The sequence below is a fragment of the Melospiza georgiana genome, chromosome 8, assembly GCF_028018845.1.
Source record: "Melospiza georgiana isolate bMelGeo1 chromosome 8, bMelGeo1.pri, whole genome shotgun sequence".
Lineage (NCBI taxonomy): Eukaryota > Metazoa > Chordata > Aves > Passeriformes > Passerellidae > Melospiza > Melospiza georgiana.
Window position 1 is genome coordinate 35,023,288 of NC_080437.1, and position 27,214 is coordinate 35,050,501.

Consider the following 27,214-nt stretch of genomic DNA (forward strand, 5'->3'; position numbering starts at 1 on the left):
CTTTCTAAAAGCTTCATTTAAATCCTGGTGATATTGGTCTCTGCAGTGCACCTGACCTTTATTCTTCCTACCCTGTAGTGTTTTAATTTCATTAATAATCTTCCACCTTCTACACTGTTTTCCAAACTGCTTTTCCATGGCTTCTCTTCCACTTGTGCACTCAGATTAATTTATTTACCTCTTCACTCTAAAGTCTGTCAAGCCAGAGGAGTTCTGCAGAGAAAAAGGCCCAGCCAGCCTGGGTGGATTGATTTATGGGTGAGCCAGTGGGTTATAAATTGATTTATTGGTGAGCCAGGGGATTATTTATGGGTGAGCCAATGGATTGTGGATTGGTTTATTGGTGATCCAGTGGTTTATGGATTATTTATTGGTGATCCAATGGATATATTTATTGGTGAGCCAGTGGATTATGGATTTATTTATTGGTGAGCTAATGGGTTATAGATTGATTTGGTAGTGAGCCTGTGATTTATATATTGATTTGTTGGTGAGCCAATGGATTATTTATTGATTTATTGATTGGGCTGATGGTTTATGGATTGATTTATTGGTGATCCAGTGGGTTATGGATTGATTTATTGGTGAGCCAATGGAATATGGATTTATATATTGGTTATCCAGTGTGTTATGGAGTAGTTATTGGTGATCCAACGGATTATTTATTGGTGAGCCAGTGGATTATGGATTTATTTATTGGTGAGCCAATGGATTATGGATTTATTTTTTGGTAATCCAGTGGTTTATGGATGATTTATTGGTGAGCCAATGACTTATGCATTATTTATTGGTGATCCAATGGATTGATTTATGGATGATCCAATGGGTTATTTATTGATTTGTTGGTGAGCCAATGGATTATGGATTGATTCATTGATGAGCCAATGGATTATAGATTTATTTATGGGTGGCCCAATGGATTATTTGATTTATTGGTGATCCAATGGATTATTTATTGATGATCTGGCTGTGAGCTGGAACTCCAGGGGTTCTGGGGAGGATAAATTCCTGGAGTCTGGAACTGGAGCAGGCAGTGGGCTCAGTGCCCCATCCTCGTGCTGGGGTCAGAGCTGCTCCCCTGGTGCCCCTGGGCTGTTCCTGGGCTGTGAACACCATCAGGTCTGGGCTCAGAGCAGGGGTTTTGTGCAGCTCCAGTTCCTGCAGATGTGGTTTGGGGTGCTGAGCTCCTGTAATGCAGGAGAGGTGCTGGGGTGGGAGGGAGCTGCCAGCTCTGGATCCCACCCTTATGGCTTCATGTGGAACTCTGCCACAGGTTTGGAATTTGGGGGGTTTTAGGAAGTGCTGTGTTACCTGCAATGGGTGTGGGACGGGTTGTGGATGCTCTGTGAACTCCTGGTCTGAAATCAATTCCTCTGACAGCCACGTGTCCCTCACCCAGCTCTTTCTGTTCCAATAAAACATCCCTGAGCCCTGCCCTGGAAACTGAGGCAGAAAGAAAAGCAGTGACAGTCTCAGGGTGGGAGGGACTTCAGAGGTGATTAATATGTTCCAAAAATGCTTTTGTTTCCTGAAGAGCTACAACAAATAGTGAGAAATTCTGATTTTCAGGACTTATCGATCCTCTTTGGAGGGAGTAGCTGCAGTTGTAAATTGAGGAAGAAACTTCTGTGGGTCCACCTTGAGTAAAGTTCTTTAATTTCAATCTTCTGAAATATTTCAGTCTCTGCCTTCAATCATGAGGACACTCCTTGGTTTTGGAAGATTTTTTTTTTTCTCCTACAGAGCATTTACTCCATATAAAACTTATAAAAATTTGGCTTTTGGAGTTTTAACTGTTTTGGTTTTTGAATCATGAGTATTTTTTTCCCAACCAAACCCGGTTTGTAGCATTCTTTGTCAGATGCATTTGTGGACATTGCCCAGATTTTCTTTTGGGAGTGGCAGGCAGGAATGGTCTTTGAGTTCCTGTTGGATTTGTTGTACTTTATTGTACAGTGGGTTGCTGCACTTGCCTCAGCCACTCAGAAATTCTGAAGTCATATTTTTCAACATCCTGTGCATGCAGTAAATGAATGAAATGACTGAGAAATCATCCTTTAATGTTAGGGTGACAATTTGAGTTTCCTGAAGACACTTTGTAAGTTTTCTGTGTGTTGAGCTGACAGCGAAAGACAGAGCAGTTCTTTGTAGAACTGCCTAAAATTGACACAAAGTGCTGTGGAAGGCTGGCAAATACAACAAAAATTGAGTCTATTGCCATGGAGAAGCAAGGCATTACAAACACAGTGAGGGACAGCTTTAGGAAGTGAATTTGTGGGTTTTATTTTGTTACAAAGGGAATTATTAATGAATTTAAGAACTTGGCTGGATTTTTATAGAATTTAATATATATTTTTTTTACAAAAAGGTTCAGAATGGCAATAATGAGTAATAAAAGCAGTGGTGTGGTGAAGCACCTGGAATTGTGTTGTCTTGCTGTACTAACAGCAGTGTTCCCTCTGTCCAGCTCTCTACAACTACGATGCCAGGGGACCTGATGAACTCTCACTGCAGATTGGGGACACTGTGCACATCCTGGAAACTTATGAGGGTAAGATGGCAAAAATTCCATTGAAAAATAAGATTTCTTTGGGGAATTGCATTCCTTTTCTGTTTGTGACCCTCTTGAACTGGAAATTGAAATAAATGGAGACACGTGGTTGATGAGCTGGTGAATGAGCACTGGATTTTCTGGGGAAGAAGAATTTTCCCACAGCTGGGTTTGTGTGGATCAGTTGTAGCATCTCCCCCATGTTACAGAAATGGGAGATGCTTTTTGGGAGCCCAGAAATGGGAGATGCTTTTTGGGTACCCTTGGGTGATGCAAAAGAACCTGCTGCTACAAGAAGTTTAATCTGAATTTGGAAGTCACCTGGGTCTTGAATTATTTGTGTCCCTTCTGGGTGCCTGTGTTGGTGATTTCAGCCTTTTCCAGGTGCCTCTTTGGTGTGAAACTCTACAAACATCACCTTTACCAAAACCTTTCCTCCCTGATCCAATGCTGAGTTTGATAATCAACATGATGTGGAAATTGTCACAACGTTTTCAGCTCTTAATCCAAGCAAAATAAAACTTCCATTATATCCTTGAGTTGGAATTTGCTGCAGTTTGGAGAGGTGTGGGGCACACAGAACTGAAGTGTGTGTTTAAAATAGTGTGTAACATTGTCTTGTGGAAGCATGATTTACTTTAATATATTGATTTAATTTGCTTCTCTAGACATTGATCTGAGTGATAAATTTATTTTAGTTAATGGATTAATTGGATTTTTTTAAATGTTCCATTTACTGAAACAAACAATGCTATTTCAGCAAGAGTTGATCATCACTTGCAGTGGAATTTTTGAGTTTTCTCATTATTCCTGGGCTGGCCTTTTCTTGGAGCTCAGTTTGCTGCTGCAATGCCAAGTTTGACTCTGAGCAAAGCAATCTTTCCACTATCTGATGTTGCATGCTTTAATAAACCCCTAATAATGCAGAGATTTTAAATGCAAATGGAGTGATTCAAATATTGCACAGCTTTGTACTTCTATATAAAAATAGATTTATTTAATGAATGTGGGAGAAACTGAGCAGGGAATGTGAAACCCTATTAAATGCTGCAGTCCTATCAGATGCTGAAACCCTAATAAATGCTGACTGTTCCCAAATAAATGGGACAGTGGGGATGGGCTGGAAATAGAGGAAAACCTTCACCCTCTCAGGGTTTGGAGCACATGGGATGAGATCATGGTGAAAGAAATGCAAATTCCTGTTCTCCCAAGCTCTGATTGCTCATTCCCAACCTGAGATGGGGAAACTTAAAAGAAACTCCTACAAATCAAGCAAAAACAAAGGGTAGCAAGTTTACAAAAACTCTTAATATCCTCAGTTCAATCCATCAACAGAATATATCGAACACAACAGACCACAGTTATCTAAACCTGTTTTAATACTTACAAATAATGAACTTTTACTTTTCAATTTATTAAGAAAAACTGTAACGTTACTTCTCTAAATTTCTAACAAAATCTCAAAAAACTCTCCTAAACTACAACAAACTGAGACCAAACCTCTCTCTGAGCCTCTCAAAACAAAAGAACTCTCAACATTTCAATTCCTACAAAACCATCACCAAACCACAACAACCAAACCTAAGACAGACATTTAAGTGATGCTGGAACTCTTCTCTTGTGTTCAGAGCTGCCAAGACCAGGGGATTGTTTGAGTTGTTTGATCTCCTGCTTTCCCTGGATAAAATTGCTGTGGATTGTGCCCCTGGGAGGTTTTGTACCCTACAGATTCCCAGGGGTGTGCCAGCCTGAGCTGGGCATGGGCCCATCCAAAGGAAAACCTTCTAAATTAAATAATCCTGGGACAGATGAGCTGTTGGGAGAGTCAGTAAAGCCTTTTTTGTGAGGATTTTGCCTTTCCTGCCCCTTTTCCCTGTGGGAAGAGCAGTTGGCTTTTTTCGTGGGTACCTGTTGGAGTCCACATCTGCTCCTCCCATCCTTGAGTATCCATCTCCTCCCAAGCTACAATAGATTAGATACTACTTTTAATTAGTTTTCTGCAATAATTCCTAAATTGAGAGTAGTTTTGAAGACTGGTCTGTGTCTATGGGCTTGGAAGTGGTAGAAATTAATTTTTGGATTTTTTTCCTCTGAATCTGTATTGCAAAGAAAGCTCATGGGAAATCCTTGCTCAGTTGGGGTCTCTGCCGAAGAGAGATGAGGACCTGGAAGGGCTCAGTCTCAGGTCTGCAAGATCTGATTTTAGGACAAATGTAGGATATCTGTTGCTGCCATGTACTGGAGTTAATTTGAGTTGAACTTTTCCCCTGTGTTTAAAATATTTAATTTTGTTGCCCATGAGTAGAACTTATATTGGATTTTGTTTATTATTCAAGTTTTGACATTTTAAATTCTAATAGTGGAAATTTTTTTTCCCTCTAAAATGCAAAAAAATTGTGTAGAAAGAATTCAGTGTGTGGATCCTGTAAGTTTCAGTCTTGGTGAAAACATCCCCTGTTTTTATGGGACTGAGGAAATTGGAAATGAATGTACACATTTCATTATTAAATACTGAATCTGTGTTCTTCCAGGAACCAAAGTGAAGATGAGGCTATTTTCTAGACTAATTAATGTTGAAAATAATTTTTTTTCTTTTAGGAAGTATTTTAGTTTATTTTTCAGTTAGAAAACTTTCTCTGTCCTAATCTGAGCCTCAGAGGAAAAGCCAAACAGGAAAGCCCTAGGAATTCCCAAATATCCTGCTCTGCAGGAGAGGAGGATTGCCTTTTGTAGCAGATACCCTAAAACCCAAGTATTTGCCACATTTTGGGTTAACGCTTTCCACATCTTTGTTTTAATTCTGTTTCTTGACATTATTTGATAGAACGTGCAAATGGAACCATGTGATCAATAAATGTGGCTGATTAAGGGGAATTGCTGGGAAATGTAACAGAAAATCAACCTCAAGACCAAGATTAACTGTTGGAGCATCAATTAATTTCTAGTGCTGCTCTAGTGAGAAGGGGGTTTGGCTTCCCAAACAGGGATTTTCACAGAAGTTATTCTTGATATTATGGGAAAGTTTCGCTTTTGTTGCAGTTTTTTTGTTTGTGAATGCAGTGGAACTGTCAGAATGGATGCATTGTTTGGGGGCAACCACAGCAAATTCTTGAGTGTCTTTTGCAGCTTTGACAGACAGAAATATTTCATTGATTATTATTTCATTGGTGTCCTCTTAGTTGAGCATTTCCATGGATGCACAGCTCCAGCTGTTTGGTGCCAGATTTCCGAAGGGCAAGGTCTGGTCTGGTCCAGGGATGAGGAGTCCACAGCCTGTGCCAGGGCATCCCCTCCTTCCCAGGGAAGGAATTCTTGGAATCCTCCAATGCTTTGGGCTGGAAAGGACCTTAAATCCACCCAGTGCCACCCCAGCCATGGCAGGGACACCTCCCACTGTCCCAGGGTGCCCCAATGTCCAGCCTGGCCTTGGGCACTGCCAGGGATCCAGGGGCAGCCACAGCTGCTCTGGGAATTCCATCCCATCCCTTCCTCATCCTCCCAGGGAGAAATTCCTTCCCAATATCCCATCTGAATCTACCCCTTGTCAGCTTAAAGCCATTCCCTGTGTGCTGTCCCTCCATCCTTTGTTCCCAGTCCCTCTCCAGCTCTCCTGGAGCCCCTCCAGGCCCTGGAAGGCTCTGAAGGCTTTGAAGTGGTAGAAGCTTGGTTTTTGGGGTTTTTTCCTCTCTGAATCTGCATTGCCAAGAAAAACTCATGGGAAATCCTTGCTCAGTTGGGGTCTCTGCAAAGAGAGATGAGGAGTTGGAAGGGCTCAGTCTCACATCCATGGTGAGCTCTGAGCTCTCCCTGGAGCCTTCTCCTCTCCAGCTGAGCCCTCCCCAGCTCTCCCATGTTTTTGGGGAGTTGTTTAGAGGTGGCCTCACCCTTTGAGTGACCCTGTCCCCATCTGAGCCCCTTCTTGGGCAGCCCCAGTGTCCCCAGCTGCCCCAGTGGGAGCTGCAGGGGCACCCTGGGCTCCCTCACAGCTCCAGGAGGAGCCTGGTGGGACCTGCCTGGCCACAGCAGCAGCCCTGCAGCAGCAGCAGTGCAGCCAGTTCTCCAAGGCAGGTTTGGGCTGCTCTCTTCTCAAAGATCCTGGCAGCTCTGGCTGCAAAACTCCAGGAAGGAGAGGTTCATCCACGGGGAGCTGTCTGTGCCACAGGGCTTTTATTGCACAGGATGTCCTGAGGCGGCACAGGAGAGGAATAATGATTGTTTGTTCTCCAGTTTGTGCAGTGCATCTGATCACAGTTCTGTTGTTCAGCAGTTTAAACTGCAGGACTTCAAAATGTTGCTTTATTCGTCTGAAACTGTGGGAATTCCATTTTTTTATTAGGATTGGAGTCTGTGAACAGGTTTGAGGCAGTGGAGGGAACACAGGCAGAAATGCTTTGGCTCCTTTGCACCTGGCCAAGGCTGGGAGTGCTGATTTCAGCAGCAGTTTGGTGTTCTTGGGAAGCAGTGGGAGTGTGGGATGTGAGGCTGTGGTGCCTCTGTTGGGAGGTGAAGTGTGGTGGTTACAAATTTGAGATTTTTGAGGTGGCGCTGACCCAGCCCCAAGAGCTGCAGGGAGGAGGTGATGAATCCCTTGGGCTTGTGCTGCAGGAGAGCAGACTGAAAAACCCCCTGTACCTCAGCCTTTAATTTGGATTTCTGGCTCCACATTGTGTGTAATGAATTTATCAGCATGTGTTGGTTCCATGGAAGTTTCTCCCTGTTCCCAGGACTGGGACTGCAGTTTTTATTCCACATCTGCTTTGTGATCTCCTCATCCTCCCCTCCACAAGGATGCTGTGCTGTGCAAACCCTTCTTTGCCAGGCTGGAGGGGTGCATGCTGCATCCAGGCTCACTTCTCCAAAAGGGCTCCTTGCTTTTGTATTTTGATATGTGACTCCTAAATTCCCAGGCATTCCTGTTTCCTGGTGAGGTGGCTAACAGCTGAAGACTTGGATTTGGGGAATTTAAGTGGGTTTGAAATGGAAGTAGCCTCTGAGTAAATTTTTTTCAAGTTAATGCTCTTAAATTGGTTTTGTTTGTATTGGTGAATCAGTAATTAAAATTAAATGCACAGCAATTAAAGACATCATGTGAACCACCACCTCTGTCATGTACTTCTCTCCATTATCACTCTGATTTGGCACCTTCCAGAATGATTTGTTTTATCCAGGGTATTTATTAAGCCTGTGGAAAATTGAAATTGAGGTGGGATGTGCAGGGCTGAAGCATGATCAGAAACCACCTCAGGGTGCTGCTGAGCTGGGGAGGAGCAGCTGGGAGGTGCCATAAATGAACTTTTTAATGCTTTTCCCCTTTTGTCTCTCCCAGGTTGGTACAGGGGTTATACACTACGGAAGAAATCCAAGAAGGTGAGTGTTGCCAGAGTGTGATCCTCATTTTTCTCTTGGAATAAGATGGATTTTGGCTCTGGATGTGTGGGTGGGATGGAGCTGGATCCCAGGTGTGCACTGGTCCCTGCTGCTCTGTGTCCTCAGCCTCTGGTCAGTGGGAATTTTTCAAGTTAATAAAAACTGATTTTAGCAAGGCCTGAAAGGTGAGTGGCATATCCAGCTCTGGGCTCCAAAGGGAGGACGTGGAGCTGCTGGAGAGAGCCCAGAGCAGGCACAGGATGATCCCAGGGATGGAGCAGCTCTGCTGGGAGAGCTGGGGTTGCTCAGCCTGGAGAAGGGAAACTTTGAGGTGGCCTCATTGTGGTCACCTTACAGTGCCTGAAAGAGCTGCAGGAAAGATGGAGAGAGATCTGGGATGAGGGATGGAGGGACAGGACAAGAGGAATGGCTTTAAGCTGGAGGAGGGGAGGTTTAGATGGGATATTGGGAAGGAATTGTTCCCTGGGAGGTTTAAGAGGGGCTGGGATGGAATTCCTGGAATCAAAGTAAACGTTTTGGTCTGGAAAAGGCCTTAAATCCCACCCAGTGCCACTCCTGCCATGGCATGGACACTTCACTGTTCCAGGTGCTCCCAGCCCCAATGTCCACCCTTGGGCACTGCCAGGGATGCAGGGGCAGCCACAGCTGCTGTGGAGAAGCAGCCCCAGAGCAGTTTGGCTGTCCCTGCATCCCTGGCAGGGCCCAAGGCCAGGCTGGAGCACCTGGGACAGGGGAGGTGTCCCTGCCACGGCAGGGCTGGCACTGGGTGGGATTTAAGGTCCCTGCCAAGCCAGACTATTTTATATTTCTGTCATCCCAGTTTTTTGCACTTTAAAGGTAAATCAGTCACTAACTCTTGATATGCATCATCTTTTTTTATGCAGTTACTGCTGCACCAAACTTTTCCTCAGTGAAAAGTTCAGATCTTGATGTTCTCCTTGCTCTCTTCAGAGGCTGACACTGCTTCTGTTAAATTCTGAATTCCTGGAGAAATGCAGCTCCCTGACCTTGGGAGTTTTCAGTTGTTCCCTTTGGAGAGGGGAGGAGGCTCCTCCTGCACTGGAATTCCAGTGTGCACCAAGGGCTGCACTTACAGCAGCTTTTCTGAGGGGAAACCACACAAATACTGGTTGTAGCATCGTGTTTTATTTTTTGAGCCTTTTACTTCATAGTAGTAATTAAACAAAATTTAACTTCAGGGTTTGCTGCTTTTTTTCACTGAGACAGTGCAAATGCCATGTTTTCCTCCAAAGGTGTGTTTTCAGTTGCTTCCCTGTCTAAAAATACGGAGTTTGGTGGTTCATCCCACCCATTTTCTTACCAGGCTGGGCTTTTATTCTATTTTTATACCTTCCTTCCTTTTTTTTTTGTGTGTACGAACACAATGAATTTCTTAGAAACCATATTTCATGAATGTGCTCTTTGCAGTCTGAAAAGCAATTAGACATTTTTCTTGCCTTAAATTAATTCCACGTGTTGCTGCATTTGTCTGGCTGCCACTAAATTTAGTTATTTTTAAATATTTTTAAACTGGGGTAAAAATTCACATGCCCATGCTCTATTTCCCCTGGTGGCTTCCCAAGAATTTCTATTATTGCATTCCCAGATGATCAGAAAACTGAGCTCCTACCTTGAAGAGTGGCGGAATTTGCTTTATCAGCTTGACTTGGATTATTTTAACAATATTCTTTTATTTCTGGCATCTTGATGAATTTAGAATATTTTTTCAGAGAAGCTGTAAGGTTGCAATAAGATCTTGACAGGACAGTCAATGCAGAAATTCAATATATATTAAAAAAGTCCCAAGCACAACTGTTCTGATGCTCGGGGATGTGAATGGCTCTGCACACCCAGCAGTGTTTTGGCATATTTTAGGTAATAAACACAATCTGTTGTGTGCAGCTGGTTAAATAACACATTTTTTTCCTCTCCCTCCCTCTCCAAGGGCATATTCCCTGCCTCCTATATCCATCTCAAGGAAGCAATCGTTGAAGGCAAAGGGTAAGTTGGGTTTGAAAAGAACAAAACTCCTTTTTCCTGCTTTATCCACATCGTTTCAATGCATTTCCAAGTAGCTTACACTTGTTTCCATGTAGTTTTCTGCCTCAGTGAGAAGTTATTTCGTGTTTTTCCTGTTCCTTTCCCTGCTGTGTGCAGTGGTTTGAGCTGTATTTGTTGTTCAGCAGCTCTTCAGATCTTTTTGTATCAAATCAGCTTTGCTGGGCATGCAGGTAGAAGTATCTAACATGAGTGTAAAAGTTGATTTAAAACCAGGAAAAAAACCCCAACCAAATCCAGAGGAAAAAGGAGGTGGAGTGAAATTAATAAATCATTACCCAGGTATGAAATGGACTGAAACAGGATTAAAATGTTTTATTCCTTTGTGCCTGATTTATTTTTATACTCTGTTAAATATGTAAATGATCAAACTACTAATCATGAGATTGCTGCATAATGACATCTTCCTTGCTGATTGCAAAACTGCCTTTAAGTACCCTACTTCTGCAGTATTCAGAGATTTGCTGGTGTTTCTTACCTTCATGGCACCTCATTTTAAAACAAATTACACAGAAACTTCGTGGTAAGGAATTGAACCCTTGTTTTTCATTGTGAGACCCATATTTTGAAAAAAAAAAACCAAAGAGCAGTATGGTGGCCTTGCAGGTTGGGCTCAGCTGTTTTTTATCTTGGTTGTTTCTTGTAAAATAAATCAGTCAGTAATGAGTGTTATAGTGAGGTGTGCATTGATATCCTTGGGAGTGTGGAAATGAGGAGAGGGTGGGAAAATTCTCAAAGGTGTGGAGGGATAGGATGAGAGGGGACGGCCTTAAACTGAAGGAGGACGGGGATGGATGGGATATTGGGAATTAGGAATAATTCTCTGTGAGGGTGGGCAGGCCCTGGCACAAGGTGCCCAGAGCAGCTGTGGCTGATCCCCTGGATGGATCCCTGGAAATGTCTGGGGCCAGGCTGGACACTGAGGTTGGAGCACCTGGGGACAGTGGGAGGTGTCCCTGCCCATGGCAGGGGGAAAATGATGCCTCAGGTTTAACTTTCATATTTTTCACTTTCTGTGCTGCTTTAGTGTGAGTGTCTGGGCTCACATGAGGGCATGGTGAGCTCTGTGCACAGAGCAGGGACACAAAACAATTCCTGCTCCAGCTGGGCACCAAGGACAAATGACCCAAATCTCAGCCCAGGAGCACAAACCCCGTGGGCTGCAGAGAGAAAAACAAGCAGGGTGGGACTGCAGGGGCTAAAGCTGGAATGGGACAATGAACTGCAAGGTGCAAATGGAGCAGAACTGATCCCAGGGACAGAGCCCGTGCCCGGCCGTGCATTTTGGGGCCATTTTGGTTCATCTTGGGTGCAGCCCTGGCTGGGCTCTGGTGCTGCCCAAGGTGCATCCATGGAGGAGATGCTTTGAATCAATCCCTGCTTTATTCTGGAACTCTGCCCAGCCTCTGTTCTAGAGCAGCCTTCACAAGACATCAGTCCAAGATCATCTTTGATCCCTTCCAACCTGAACCATTCCATGATTCCATAATCTGAGCACATCCCAATACCTTCTATGTGGGGTGGTTTTACTGGTGTGCTTCAATATCTGATAACATCTTATTTTTGCTTATAAATTTACAACAAGTGATGCTAATTCCAACCCACTTCTACTCCGTTCCCTTTGGAAGTGAGCAGTTCTTCCTCAGGAATTACTCTAGATCAGGTGGTTTAGATTAGAAACCAGCATAAAAATACCTACAGGAGAGCCTGCTCTGTGCAGTGGTGGTGTCACCATTCCTGCAATTGCGGAGAAATTGAGTAGGTGAGGCACTGGGGACATGGCTTAGTGCTGACCATGGTGGTGCTCAGTGACCTTAAAGCTCCTTTCAAACCTTAACAATTCTGTGGTTCTTCATTCCCACTGAAGCTGCTGCTTAATTCAGCCTCTTTTTCAACTCTTCCTCTTCAGCCAACACGAGACTGTGATCCCCAACGAGCTGCCCCTGATCCAGGAGGTCACCACCACGCTGAGGGAATGGTCCATCATCTGGAGACAGCTCTATGTGGTGAGGAAAGCTCAGGAAAACCTTCAAACTGGGAGGGTTTGATGGGAAAAGTGGTGCTGGGAAAGGTACAGGAGAAATGGGAAGGAACTGCTGTTTATGAAGGAATTCTTAATGAATTTTCCCTTCTGTTGTTGTTCTAAAGTTACTTTCAGTGCTGAAAATCCATGTAGCATCATCTCTGCTAAAGCACAAATCTCAGTAGGTTTTTGTACTTGTTAAAGCACAAATCTCTTGCCTGTTTGCTCAAATCTCTTTATTTTCTTGTGCAGAATCAGGTTCTTTTTAGAGTGTTACCTTGATCTAGCAATAGTTTGTAGAGCAGCTACAATCTCTTTTTTGTGTAGGTTCTGTTATGTTATATATATAAAACATATATATATAAAATATATAGAATATAGAAACATATAAATATAGCTTATATATAAAAATATATATAAAATATATAGAATATATAAACATATAGATATAACTTATATAAAACATATAGTATATACAAAACATATAATATATGTAACGCATATATAAAACATACAAAATATATATACTTAATATATAATATATACACAGAACATATATGTATAATATATAATATCTATATTTTTATATAAAATATAATATTTTATATGTACATATTATCATATATATAAATATAAAATTAATACATATTCTAATATATAGGTTATGTATACATAACATATAATAGATATATAACATTATATATGTGTTTTATTTTTAAGGTATATACAGATTTGGAGTAATTTAACTTGTAATTTTTTTAAAGAAATAGTGTTCAGGCTGTTTCTTAAGGCTGCCAGTCTCTGTTATGATATAATTGAGTATTTAGTGTTGAATTTGTGGGTGTAAACTGAAAGCTTTGTGAAATTATCAGTGCAGGCCTTTAGCCTCTCAGTATTCCTTTAGATAAAGTTGATTGTTCCCAAATTTTGGCACCTTAATTTGCATCCTTGTTTATTTTGATATGCTAATGTTTCAACCACATAAGAATATATTCTTAGGAATTTGCAGTGATAATTATTGATAGTGTCTCAGATGAGAAGGTGACAAAACCAGAGGTGAAAGTGCACATAAATAAGATCAAGAGTTCAAATTTCTATTTAAAAGTGCAGTTCAGATGTGAAGCAAGGCCTGCTGTGGGATTTAAGGGACCTGGCCCACATTGTGATGCTCTCATTGTGCAAGGTCACTGTAACAAGATAATGGGAACATGAAATTCCTTTATTTAAAGCAGGCTTTAATGCAGTCTCTGTTTGCCATAAATATGTTTGAAATCTTGTATCATAAAAGTGCAAGCTGTGTAATGAAGACACCGAGTGTAATGAAGACGTTTGTGCTGACTAATGTGGCTTTTAATCACACCCATGAAAATAAAGATTAGGAGTAAGAGTGTAATGGAAGTGATGTAGTGTGGCAATATAGAAGATGAAGGATAATATCTTCTATGAAAAGAAACAGATTATGTGTTAAACAGAGAGCTTTAAGGAGCTGGAATAGCAGGGAGTTTGTGAGGTGAGGAGCAGGGAAGGAGTAGAAATAAAGGCAGAAATAAAGGAGGAGGAACAGAAGCTCGAGAGGGCACTGGGAACAGCTTTGCCCTTGGAATCCCAGCATGGTTTGGGTTTTGAGGGACCTTAAATCCCACCCAGTGCCACCCCCTGGCATGGGCAGGGACACCTTCCACCATTCCAGGGTGCTCCAAGCCCATCCAACCTGGCCTTGGGCACTGCCAGGGTGGCAAGTGGGGCTGGGGCTTGGAGCAGCCTGGGACAGTGCAATTTGTGGGTGGGACTGGTTTGGCTTTAAGGTCTCTCCCAAACCATTCCTTTCTAGGATTCCATGTTAAACAATACTTCAATTCTTTGCTAATAACTTTGAGGCAGTCAGGGCAGGTTTGGTTTACTGGAGGTAACTGGTTTCAGACTGGGCAATTTGCAGGCTTGAGGGATATTCCATGCTGTCCCTATCTTGCATATCAAAACCCATTAAACAGCCACATTTTTGCCTTGATTCAGTTTGTAATTTGTGTTTGAATCTTGAATGGATGTTCAGTTTTTGTTTGCAGAGAGCAGGGGATGTGGAATGTTTCCCATCTCTCTGCTTTATGATTCCCTGCAGCCTCAAAAATCAGGAACCTCTTCCCCATTTGGGTTTGTCTGTATTTAGCTCCCAGCCATATGTGCCTGTTGTGTCTTTCTCTGCTGCATTAAAGAGCTTTTAATAATGGGTATTTTCTCTCTGTGAAGGTTCTCCCACTATAATCAAGCCAGCTTTGGATAATCTGAACAGACTGAAGTCTTTAAGTTTCACAGTTAGATATCCTTTTTCCAGAGTCTTGGAGTCATTATGTTCTTTTCCTGCATCTTCTGCAGTTTTTCCTTGGGTTTTTTTTTTTTTTTCAAGTGGAGAATTTTATTGTAATTATTTAATTATTCCTAGCTTAGCTGAGTGTTGCCAAGGAAAGTTTGTATATGCTGCTGGCAGTATTTAATATCCACAGTTCCAGGCTTTATAAACACTTGAGTTATTTAACTTCCTATCAAGTTTAGGTCTTTGCTGGTGTTTCACTGTCCTTTAGAAGTTACCTGTGGACTTGTATGGCACTGATGTGCCCAGTGAGGGATTTTCAAGTGTTGCTGTGGAGGTTTAAGCAGGGAGAGAAAGGATTCTCCCATATGTTGTAGAACTTGAGCCTCTTGCTGTTAAAATGCACCATTTTCATTCCTGTTCTGCTCAGTGCAGAGGGTCACTGAGCAAAGCTAAACTGGGAATCAATAAAAGGACATTTTCCCCTTGGATGCCTGAAAACAGCATGACCCAAGTTTTAAGATAACATAAACCCAAACATTTACATCTATTTAGCTCCTTAAAGCTGAGTGCAACACTCAGAATATTCAATGTTCTGTGCTGTAGGAAGTTAGGCTCCTATTCCAGAGCTGCTGTAGACTTACCCTCTGAATTCCTACTGATAATTGCAATTTATCCTGTGTGTTCCCAAGCCTCCAAACCTGATTTCTCCCCCATTTTCCCCCCACAACAGCAGGACAACAGGGAAATGTTCCGCAGCGTCCGGCACATGATTTACGACCTGATCGAGTGGAGATCCCAAATCCTCTCTGGGACCCTGCCCCAAGACGAGCTCAAGGAGCTGAAAAAGAAAGTGACTGCCAAAATTGATTATGGCAACAGGTTTGTGAGCAGCATTTCCCCAGTTTTTCTGCCTGAATCCTGATCGCCCTGTGTAAGACACATCAGCTGTCAGTGAGTTCTTGGAGGATTCTTTCTTTTCCCCCTGGAGCTGTAGATGAAATATTTGTGTACTCACACTTCTGTTACAGCAAGATAAAGATTGAAGTTGAGGCAGCATCTTTAAAGTGTAGTATGTAAAGTGGAATCCATCTCTCTCTCTTGATGGTATCATCAATTTGACAGTGGTAAGAAGCTGTAATTTTTTAAGGCCAATTCAAAAGTGCAAGTATTGCCTGCATGAAAATAGAATTTTAAACTCCACTTGCTTCTGTGGCACAAACAGTTGTCACCCTGTGAGCACCACCAGCTGCCTGTGCCCTTGAGTCACTCAGCTGTAATGTGATGTTGAAGGATTTGGCTCAGAAGCACCATTTAGCTCTTGGTTCCTCTCCTTCCACAGCATCCAGCTGGTGGCACGAGATGAGCAGGGAGATTTCATAAAAGAAAAGACTGTTTAACACAAGAGAGTGGAAGTTGGGAAGGAGATATTGCCCCAAAAAGCAGTGCAGGTTGCATGTGTTGGATATTTCAGTGATTCAGATGTATTCTCTCCCCAGATGGTTGGCTGGGTTTAAAGACAATTTCTGTAAATACAAATTTTAGATTATAACTTGTCTGTACAATTATAATTTTGCATTTTGATCAAAAAAAAAAAAGAAATCAAATCTTACTCCTCATCATTGGGAGCAGTGTTTTGAATACTGAGAAACAAAATGTTGTAGTGCTCCCTTCAGTCCTGCCCATTGTGTGGGATTCTGTTGTCCTGCACACCTGGGGAGTGAAAAAATTTGTATCAACCCAGTCTTTCAATGCTTTGTGATGCAAATCTGTCACCACATTTCATTTATTTGTGTTGAATTCCTTAAGAACTGCCAAACTTGCAGTATTTCTGCTTGTGTACTTTATCAGCAAAACCTGTGATTAAAAAAAAATTAAAAAATAATCAGTGACTGCATTCAGTCAGTAATTATCATTTGTAATCTGAGGTATGGACAGTGGTACCTCTGCAGACAATTACCCAGATGTTGTTGGGATTATTTGTTTGGCTACTGGATTCCACCATCTGCCCAAGGAGTTGGTGAAAGTTGCTGTGAATAACCTCCAGATGCTCAGCCTTCAAATCCAGTGGAACATCTTGTGCTGTGCTTTGTATTTGTAATGTTCTGATGGGCTAATTAAGTGATCAGAAGGTTCTCTGGGGAGTGCAGAGGGAGGTGAATGTGAACTTCTGAGTAAATGCTCATCCCTGAAAGATAACATATGCTCCTAATAAAACCCTAAACCCTTCACTTGTGCCTAAAAGGAGCATGAATGGGGATTTTAGGATCCAGACAGAATGAATTCATTATCTGCTTTATGAATACTGGGTCACCTTTGAGGTCCCAGCTCAAATAATTCTAAATGTTTTCTGTCCTAATCATGTCCTAACCTTTCCTGACTTGTGAAACACTGATTTGTAAATAAGTTTTTTTTTTCCTTCAGTAAATACAGGAATTTTGCAGCATATTGTCAGAATAACTGAGGAAGCAAAAATGGCCTTAGGAATCTGTATTTTTAATATCTTTCTGAAATTGGGTCAGGTAATTTTGTTGTGAAAATGCCTTTTTTTTGTTCAGTTGCAAATATCTGTAACTGGGACACTTAGGAAAAAAAAATCAGATTTTTTTTTTTCCTAAGCATCATTTGCAAGTTAAAGGCTAAAACAAAGGAATTGAATCAAAGGAGGGTTTGCTTTGACCTCTTTGACAGCCTGTGCAAACATTGGTGTGTTGTAGTCTGGGTTATGAGACTTTGCCTGAATTTCTGGGCTTTTCCCCTGGCCCAGGAGCTTCTCCCATGGAAGGGCTCTGGCAGTTCCAGTGCTCTGTGGGTGTTTCTCCTGCTGTGGCTGCTGTCCAGGGAACAGGAGTAGGGAGGAAGAAAACAACCTTGGCTGCTTTTCTGTTTGCTTTCAATGATGAAACCATTTTCTCACCAGAAAATTCATCTGGGAGTGTGATGTTCTGGGGATGCTGGAGAGTTTTGTGATGTCTGGGTCCAGCTCCAGAGCAGAGCTTCAAAATCTGCTGCCTCCACCCTGCAGCTTGAGTGATCTCTGTCTCCCCTGCAATTAATGCAGTGCAGTTAATTGGAAAGGTTTGGGTGGTGAACCCACTCAAGGGTATAACACTTCCAGGGGTGAGGAATCCTCCAAGTCCATGGAAATATCTCTGTTTCCAAGTCCTTGTAGGTTATGCCCAAATGGAATTTACTGTCAGATGAATAATGAACCCCTGTGTGACTTATCAGACACAGAAAATTTGGTTTAATCTCATTGATCAAACATATTTCAACTCTAAAGTTAGAGCAGCTCCATTGGGAGAGCTGACCATGGAGTTAAAAGGAAATAAGGACACATTTGTTGGGGTGGAGGTGACAAAGGCAGTCTTAGGGAAGGGACCTGGTTTTGTAACCCTTGGTGCTGCTGGAAAATGTGGAGAAAAGTGAAAGGTTTTTCCTGAGCCTGGGTTTGATTGTGGCAGAAAGCTTCCTCTCTGCAGAAGGTAATTATGGATGTTAACACCCTGCTGACAGAGATCTGGCTTCTGCTTTCCAAAAGGAAACAACTTCTGCCTCATCTTGTGGGGTGTGGGTAAAACATGAATTGGGAGTGGGAGACATGACCTGTGTGTGCTGGGACTTGGTTGTTCAGGCTCTTGGATAGATCAGAGCAGGAGAACAAGTCTGTGGCAAATTTATTTGTTTAAGAAGTTGCTTCCCCAGCTGTTGTGCTGTTTCATTTCCATCCCTTCTCCCTGTGTGTGGGAATGAGTGACTTGGATCCCCAGGTTGCTGACATGTTAAATTGCATTAGCACATCTCAGTTTCTTTTCCATCACATGTCAGGTGTGCAAGTTAAACATTTGGCAGGTGCTTTTTAGGCATTCCTTTCAGCACTTGTTAATCCACAAACATGTTTTCTGTCTTGCTTAGAATTCTGGATTTAGATCTGGTGGTTAGAGATGAAGATGGCAACATTTTGGACCCAGAGCAGACCAGCACCATCAGCCTTTTCAGAGCACATGAAATCGCTTCCAAGCAAGTGGAGGAGAGGCTGCAGGAGGAAAAAGTGAGAGACTCTGTGGCTTTTCCCTGGGAAACACAAGGCTGTAAACTAATTGGATGACTGTTATTTTTAGTGTTGGTAATGAGGGATTTGATGTGTTTATGAAGAATTATCAGGCTTAAAAATTTTGTAAGAAGTTTTGTCTTAGGCTGGTTTTTTTTCATCCTTTAAAGGCTTTAGTAGAATTTATGGTTCAGACCTGTATGAATAAATCAGCTGCATTTGTAGGTTAATATCAGATGTGCATGTGAGAGGTTTGTAAGGTAGGTTGTCATCAGAGTTTCTGTTTGAGAACCACAAAGACTAAAATCTTCATTCTTGTGTGGCTTCTTTATGCCAATCCTAAAAAGTTGTTGTTGAAATAAAAGGGGCAAATTTAAAGCCCTTCTCAGTCTTGAATTGTCAGCACCTTTGCAGTTCAAAATCCTTATTTTTAAAAGGAAGAACTTTTCTGTTTCTTTTTATTGTGTATTGCTGGATTTTTTTCAGGTATGTTTGAGGCTCTGTTTCTTCTCCATTTGTTTCTCTCTCCTTAATAAGTGAAGACATCTTTTCTTCCTTTTTCTCTTCTTTTTTATTTTAACTTTTTCCTTATGGTGCAGCATTTCAAGACAGATCCAGAAAATCTGTGTCATAAAACTTAACAGAAAAAAGATCACAGGAGCAGGCACTCAATGGAAACCTCCTCTTCTTTCTGGAAAGTTTTAGCAAAGTTTTATAGCAGTTGGATGTCTGTTGGGCTAAGTTAAACTTTATTTTGTTCTTCAATTGCAGTCTCAGAAGCAGAATATTGATATCAACAGACAAGCCAAGTTTGCTGCCACTCCTTCATTTGCTTTATTTGTAAATTTAAAAAACGTCGTGTGTAAAATAGGAGAAGATGCTGAAGTGCTGATGTCTCTGTATGACCCCCTGGAATCCAAATTCATCAGGTCAGGGCCATTTTTATCTGTGCTCACTCAGGGGTGGTACTGAGGGACTTCTGGGACTTAGCAAAGTCAAATCTCTGTGGAAAGCAGAGGCAGATCCCTTCACTTGGGACACGTTTCAGGGTCTTGCTGTGCTTGTGGAAATTCAGAGGTGAGCACACCTGCAAGGGCAGTGCCCTTGCTGAGCTGCAGAATTGCCACACTTGGTTGCTGAGGAGCTGCTTTCTTTATAAAAATTGTGTGCACTAAGGGAAATGCCAGCTCCCTGCTCAATATTTGTTTCCTTAGGATAAGGAAATTGGGTTGAAAAGTCTCCTGTGAATTCTGAAGTTGATTTTATGTGCTTAAGTTAAAGGGCAGTCATTCATAGGGTATGGAGGAATGGCTTTAAGCTGAAAGAGGGTGGATTTAGATGGGATATTAGGAAGAAATCCTTTCCTGGGAGGGTGGTGAGGCACTGGCATGGGTTTCCCAGAGAGGTTGTGGACTCCCAATCCCTGGCAGTGCCCAAGGTCAGGTTGGACAGGACTTGGAGCAGCCTGGGGCAGTGGGAGGCGTCCCTGCCATGGCAGGGGATGGAATGGGATGTTCTTCATGATCCCTTCCAGCCCAAAGGATTCTGTGCTTCTGTTGCTCTATGATTTAAACAAAAAGTCTTCAAAATGTTGTTCTTTTCAGTGAGAACTACCTGGTGAGGTGGTCGAGCTGTGGCCTCCCCAAGGACATTGACAGGCTGCACAACCTGAGGGCCGTGTTCACTGTGAGTGTGCCCTGCCCAGGGCCTGGCAGCTGCCCTGGCGTGGGGTTGGGCTGGGTGGGACCAGCCTGGGGCACCCCTGCAGGGGGAAACAGAGCTGGGGAGGGCCTGGAGGGCAAGGGGGAGTGGCTGCTACTGCTGGAAGGCAGGGTTAGGTGAGATATTGGGAATTAGGAATTGTTCCCTGGGAGGGTGGGCAGGCCCTGGCACAAAGTGCCCAGAGCAGCTGTGGCTGCCCCTGGATCCCTGCAAGTGTCCAAGGCCAAGGTGGAGCCCCCTGGGACAGTGGAAGGTGTCCCTGCTCACTGCTGGGGTGGGAATAAGATGATTTTGAAGATCCCTTCCAGCCCAAATTGTTCCATGATTTTGTGCTCCTGGGGGCTTGCAGGAGACATTTCTCCTAAGTGGCTGCTAAATGTTCTCAACACCTGGGAAAAACCAAAGTGAATTTTTGAACTTTTAACTTACTAGAAATGGTTTGACCTCCTAAGGAATTTGCACAGAACTCCGGTAAGATGTTGAAGTACTGTTACAAAAGCTGCTCAGCTCTGAGAGCGCTTTTTGTTAGAGGCTTGCACAGCAAAGGCAAATTCTGAACAGCAAAGCCTCTGCCTGCTGAAATGGAACTTGAAATTCAGCCATTAGAAAGCAGCCTGATGTCACTCCTGTTTGTAGGACCTGGGCAGCAAGGACCTGAAGAGGGAGAAGATCAGTTTTGTGTGTCAGATCGTGCGTGTGGGCAGGATGGAGCTGCGGGACAACAACACCAGGAAGCTGACGTCGGGGCTGCGCAGGCCCTTCGGGGTGGCAGGTACCTCTGGGGTGCTCTCTCCATCTCCTCCTCAGTCCTTCCATGCAAACTGGGTGGTGGAGCTGCTGTGGGGCTGGATAAACCCAGAGTTGTTCAAATCCCATCAGACTGGTTGCTGTATCCTGTACCTTTGGTTTGTGTAGCTGAGATTCCAAAGCTCATTTTCACCCTGTTATTCCATAGACAACTCTGAAATTCCACAGTTGATAATTCCACCCCTCTTCTGAGTCACTGTGGCTTCAGTTCCCCAGGGGTTTCCCTCTTCCCACGTTGCTGAGTTCATTCAGTGCCCTTGGTTTGTCTTTGCAGTGATGGATGTTACCGACATCATTAACGGCAAGGTTGATGATGAGGACAAGCAGCACTTCATCCCCTTCCAGCCGTAAGTAGGGAGCAGGTGCAAGAACAAACAGAAAAAAAACAAGATTTAAACTTTGATTTTTAAAAAAAGCTAATATTTTAAGCTAATTTATTTCCATGGGATATTTTCTCTGCAGTAATATTGTTAATATATCTTTCCTGATAATTTGCCATTAGCTGCAACAGTGATATCCCTAGAAACTTCAGGTTTTTTGGAGTTTAAAACATCCATTCCCAGTTTTGAGGGCTTGTTTTCTTTTTGTTTCAAGATGTCAGGGGGAGAATGTGTAAGAGATGAAGTGCTTAAAGTAAGTTCACTGCTGGTTTAGCTCTGCCTGAGATCAATAGAGATCATGTTCCATCCATAAATCCCAAGTTTTTACTTCCATGAAGTGAGGAAAGGTAGAAGGGATAAGGCAAATAAATTTACATGAAGTAAATAAATAAAAAATGAATAAATAATATATTTACATGGATGCTTAGTTCTCCCATTGTGGAATATGCTGGACTGCCATCTGTTTCAAAAGGCAAAACATAGTTATGGGAGCTAAATTCCTTGATTAATGCTCTAATGGATATTCAGATGGGCTTTTAATAGTATTTTTTAAAAAGCTTGGCATAATAAAATCATAAATTAACTTTGTTTTGAGAAATAGGCACAATTCAGGATGCTGTTGTAGTTTGAAGGTGTAGGGCTGGTGAGAGGACTGCAAAGTGTGCAGGTCCTGACAGGTTAATGACAAAATCAAAGTACAATTCCATTTTTCAAGGAAAATGGGGTTTGGGGAAGAGAAAGATACATTTATTGTGTGGTAAACAACAGCAAAGTTATTTTTTAGCCAGTGTGGAAGTATGCAATGAAAATGAACCTTTCAGAGGGGGTGCTAATGGAACATCCAGTTTTCTGCTCCATTAGCACTGATTCATTTTTCCTGTTCCATATACACAGAGCTTCAGAAAGATGCACAATATGATTTTTCTTTTCCCCCTGTAATAAATGAGAACATTCTCCTGAAAAAGTCTATCCCAAAGGACATGAATAAGGTGGAAACCAATGCAGGGTGAACGCTGGTGTTGTTATTCCCAACATAGATTTGGGCTGTGTATATGAGGCACATTTTTCTCCTCATCCCATGCTTTGTTTCTGTTGTACCACATGAATTCTGTTTTCATATCTTTGTTTGTATTCATTCACTGGCCACCAGCACAATGGCTGTCAAAAGCACTTGGCAAGATTTACTTCAGTGCCACCTAATGCTGCTGTTTATTTATCGTCCCCATCTTCTCATTTGTTCACTGAGTTGGGTTGTCTGCTCTTCTCCTCCTTTTCCCTGTGAGATTGATGGGAGCTTTTCCTTCAGGCACTCCACCTGTGCAATGACAGAGGTGACCCTGGAGGTGTTGCAGGGCCAGTCTGCTATGAATATATTTCAATATTTATAGAAAAGAGAACTGCCTGTGTGGGTTTTCATGAGTAACTGGGGCCTCCCATGTGGGAGAGCTCCCCCTGCTCCCTGAGGACTGTCCCTGTCCCTGAGGGAGCAGAGCCCTCACAGGTGTGCTGGACTCTCTGTGGTAGATCAGCGTTCTTCTGATTAATGATCTCCCTCTGTCTTTCTTGTTACCTTTCCTGTCCTCTGTCCTGCGTTGACTAATAAATACTCTTTGTCACAACTATGATACGATCTTTTGTGTTCCCTTGTCACTGTGACTTCTGGTTTTCTGTGCCCCTTTGTCTCCTGGTGTTGGTCGTCATGTGCATCCTCCAGGCTAGCGTTGGATGACGCCATTCGACACAAGCAGCTGAACATATCATCCCGTTTTTCACCCAGGGTGGCAGGGGAGAATGATTTCCTGCAGACTGTTATAAACAAAGTGATTGCTGCTAAAGAAGTCAACCACAAGGGTCAGGGTAGGTACTGCTCTTTCTGTGCACTTTGATTTGCTTCATCTCGTGGTGGTTTTGATTTTGGGATCAAAAATTGTCTGGATGCTTTTGTTCCTCCTTTCCCCACTCCTCATGGAATGCTCTTCCCCCTTTCCCATAATTTTTCCCCTGCCCAGTGTGGACTCTGCATGTTGTAGCATTGTTCAGCTCTTGGATGTGTTTATATTTCTGCTGGTGAGGGACCAAGATGATCAAGGGTCTGGACATCTCTGAGCAGAGACTGAGGGAGCTGGGCCTGGTTGCTCTGGGGAGAGGAGACTGAGAGGGAATCTCAATATTCCATATCAGTACATCCAGAGGGTGTCAGGGGATGGGGCCAGACCCTTTTCAGTGGTTCCCCATGACAGGGTGAGGAGCAGTGGCCATAACATAAAACACAAGTTCCACCTCACCATGAGGAAGAACTCCTTCCCATGGAGGGTGGCAGAGCTCTGAAACAGCTGCCCAGGGAGGACGTGGAGTTTCCCTTTGTGCAGACCTGTCCCAACCCACTGAACACGTTCCTGTGTCACCTGCTCCCCTTGGCAGGACTGGGTGATCTCCAGAGATCTCTCCAGATCTCCAGAGGTCCCTTCCAGCCCCACCTGTCCCATGACAGATCCTGTGCTGGAGGTGATGACTCAAGGACTCACCTCTTGTGCCCTTGAGCTGTGGATTTTTTACCTCTCCATGCTGAAGGAAGGGATATTCCCTCCCTTCTCTTCCTTCCCCATATTCTTGCTCTCTGCAGCTGCACTTGGAACATTTTGCTCCTTCCCCAGGAGACCTGAGCTCACAGGAGGTGAGGAGGGAGCCAGGGCCAGGCCACCCCCCTGAAACCTTCCCTGGTAGCTTTTCCAGGCCACTGCTCTGGGTTGATTTATTTTTGTGTGTGATCCCGTGATCATGATGTGGCTGTGCCCAGTTATTCCAATGCTGGCTTCAGTATCTTCTGGGAATTCTGGATTAATGCAGAGCTATGCTGACTCATACAGAGTTTCCGCCAAACACACTGTGAATATCTGTATCACTCCATATCTGGCCAAACCCCAGGAAAACTGCACACTTTCCCCTGATTTTTGCACTAATTAATAGCAAACAAAATTTTATATAAGCCTTCCTTTTAAATTCTCCTTTAGCTAATGAGGAAAAGTTTTATCTGCTTCCCATCCTTGTTTTCACCTGTGGCCAGTGTGTATCCCACAGGAGGAAAGATTTCAGTGTCTTTTATTCATTTCCCTAAAAAAGAATGCCCAGACAAACAGAAAAAGGATCAGGAGTTGTTCCTCAGCCAGTCAGTGCAGGTACAGTTGCAGCTCAGTGAAGTAGCAGCTGTCAGAACCATCCCTGGCAGCAAATCAGCCCAGAAACTCTGACAGAGATACCATGGAAAAGACAAGCTGCCAAGTGTACACAAAATGAATGTACAGTTAATTCTCTAACAGGGTAACCCACAATTTATTTCGTGGATGAATATTTTTGGGGTGTTTTTCATAGCTTTTAATTTTAGGATTTTCTTCTGCAAATTGCTGCTGTGATTATTTTGTGCTTAAACTTGATTGCCAGCCACTTCACCAAGTGGAGGCTTCTTTGGGTTGAGTTTCTTTTTTATTTTTATGGGGTTTTTTTCCACTTTGGCATCTTTCTTTTTCCTGTAACAAATGTGCCTGATGTTAGTTGGCAAGCAGCAGCTTTTTAGTGGCTTCTTCTGCTGCTGAGCAGAAAAATATCAGCTGTGTGAAGCTGATGCTGTAGATTTGTGTGCTCAGAGCAGTAAAAACAGCTTTATGGGGGGGTGATCAATCAGTTTGGGGCGTGGATCTGCTGCTATTGCTTGCTTGGAATCCTTGGGTCTCTCCATGCAAATCATCCTTGCTCCTTCTCTTTTTTCCCCATGGAAGATAAACATCTCATTACAAAGAACATGGAACATAATCAGAAATATTTCTTTGTGCTGTACTCATATTTTTGTGTGAAGTGATGAGATCTGTTCAGTGTTTGAAAATATTTTCTATTTTTTTTTAGTAAAGGAAGATCAGTTATCTTAATGCACCTAACTATTTTAACGTTTTTACATTTTTCAAGTTCTAGAAAGAAATCTTCAGTAAGTAGGAATAAATCCCAGCAGTTTCATAACTGGGTTTTTTTATACAACAGGTCTGTGGGTGACTTTGAAACTTCTTCCAGGAGATATCCATCAGATTAGGAAAGAGTTTCCACACTTAGTGGACAGGTCAACAGCAGTGGCTCGGAAAATGGGCTTTCCTGAGATTATCATGCCTGGTAAGGCACTTAATTAATGCTGCTTTGTTATATTTTAACCTGCTTTAAATGGCTGTATGTATGGGAGGTTTTGGAGGAAAAAATAATTAAAGATGAATATGAGATATGGTATGCATTAAAAAAAAATCATCAAAAGTTAAAAATAATTAAAAATAAATGTAAAATACTTTGGTAATACCAGCATCAATAAATAAAGCTCCCACCCCCATCAAGAAGACAGGAAATCCCAGTGAGAATGGAAATTCTGTTTTTTTTCCCAGTTAAAAAGAATGTGCACAAAGTACACACTTTGTATTATCCCCATAGCAAGGGCATATGTAAAACTCCTCTCCTGTGCTGAATCCAAAGCAGATTTTTGAGGCACAGGCTTGATTTAGAGATAGCAGCTCTCTTAGGGTTTGTACCAGATCTGGGTAATGCATCTGAAAGAGAGCCCACATCATTTTTTAAAAATCCATGTATTCTGTGCATGTTCAGGTGTTTACAAAAAAACCCCACAAAAACAAATCAAAAGCCATGGAAACCAACCCAAAAACGTGGTGCTTCTCCAAATAAAAACTGCCATGAGCAAGAGCAGAACCTGCAGTGTCCTTTGCAGATTGATGGGCTCTGGGGATCCGTGAGATGTTTCCAGAGCCCACCCCAGTTCCAGGTCTCCCTGTGGCTGCTGGCAGATGTCTGTCAGATGTTTCACAGTCTCCTCTACAAGTGGGAGTGCCTCAGCACCTTGTTTGCATCCTGTGCTGGCTCATAAAATTATTGGAAATCCCCAGCTCATTGTCAAAATTTCATTTGAATTGGGTGGAACTGAGGAGCATTTTTAGCCATAGATCTAACTACAACCCCCAGGCCAGCAAAACCATCAAACCTCTTCCTGCTGTAACAAATTAGAGACCTCTTGTAGGCTGTTAAAATATTTTCAATTGCAAAATACCTTTTTATGGGATAAATGTGTTGAAACTTTTTCTTTCAAGTGAATACTGAGAGAAGTTGTGTAAAAATGAAATAAATGGAAATGGGGTGTTTGAAATGGTCTGCCATTGTTTCTGTGTGTCCTTGGTTGCCCAAATGCTTGGGTTTACTGTGAGAATTGTGGGTTATTTTGTGCTTTGCTTTCCCTTGTAGGAGATGTTAGAAATGACATCTATGTCACCTTGGTGCAGGGAGATTTTGACAAAGGCAGTAAAACCACAGCAAAGAATGTGGAAGTCACAGTGTCTGTTTATGATGAAGATGGCAAGAGATTAGAGGTATTAAAGTATTTAATGTCTGGGGGCTTTTTGGTTTTGATACATATCATGTTAAGCCTTTTCAACAGCTGTATTTGTCAGCTTAAGGTCCCAGGTTTTATTTTCAACCAAACTTTTGTCATCATTAAATGCATCTTGCCTTATCCATGCATGCATTTTGGTACCAATTTCATGAGGAGCCTTCTCTCTTATTCTGACCTACTTCACTGATTTATTTTTTATTTATTTGACTGAAAAAGTGGAGTTCAGGTGACATAAATGCTTCCCCTTGTGTTTGTTTTTGCAGAGTGTTATTTTTCCTGGTGCTGGTGATGAAGCCATCTCAGAGTACAAGTCAGTGATCTATTACCAAGTAAAGCAGCCTCGCTGGTTTGAGACTGTAAAGGTATTTAAACTGTTAAAATAACTTCTCTGGGTGTTAATGTGCCATTAATACAGCTTCCAGTGGGAAACAAAAGTGGGGAAATGCAGTGCCTGTGTTCAGCAGGGCAAGGAATAGCTCAGCTAAGAGAGGCTTTGACTTT

At 42.6% G+C, this 27,214-nt stretch overlaps 1 protein-coding gene across 2 annotated transcripts in view; it reads left to right on the forward strand.

Annotated features, from left to right (window-relative positions):
- Positions 1–27,214, forward strand: part of DOCK1 (dedicator of cytokinesis 1) — a 279,185-nt gene that overhangs the window by 21,071 nt on the left and 230,900 nt on the right. The window contains exons 2-15 of one of the 2 annotated variants that reach the window (XM_058028591.1): positions 2,468–2,551; positions 7,878–7,918; positions 9,885–9,940; positions 11,907–12,003; positions 15,059–15,207; positions 18,241–18,376; positions 19,148–19,305; positions 19,981–20,062; positions 20,735–20,870; positions 21,180–21,252; positions 23,000–23,142; positions 25,315–25,440; positions 26,566–26,690; positions 26,977–27,075. In XM_058028591.1, the coding sequence (XP_057884574.1) occupies positions 2,468–2,551; positions 7,878–7,918; positions 9,885–9,940; positions 11,907–12,003; positions 15,059–15,207; positions 18,241–18,376; positions 19,148–19,305; positions 19,981–20,062; positions 20,735–20,870; positions 21,180–21,252; positions 23,000–23,142; positions 25,315–25,440; positions 26,566–26,690; positions 26,977–27,075 (1,505 nt within the window). The remainder of the gene's footprint in view (positions 1–2,467; positions 2,552–7,877; positions 7,919–9,884; positions 9,941–11,906; positions 12,004–15,058; positions 15,208–18,240; positions 18,377–19,147; positions 19,306–19,980; positions 20,063–20,734; positions 20,871–21,179; positions 21,253–22,999; positions 23,143–25,314; positions 25,441–26,565; positions 26,691–26,976; positions 27,076–27,214) is intronic. The other variant, XM_058028592.1, reaches the window with a different exon arrangement.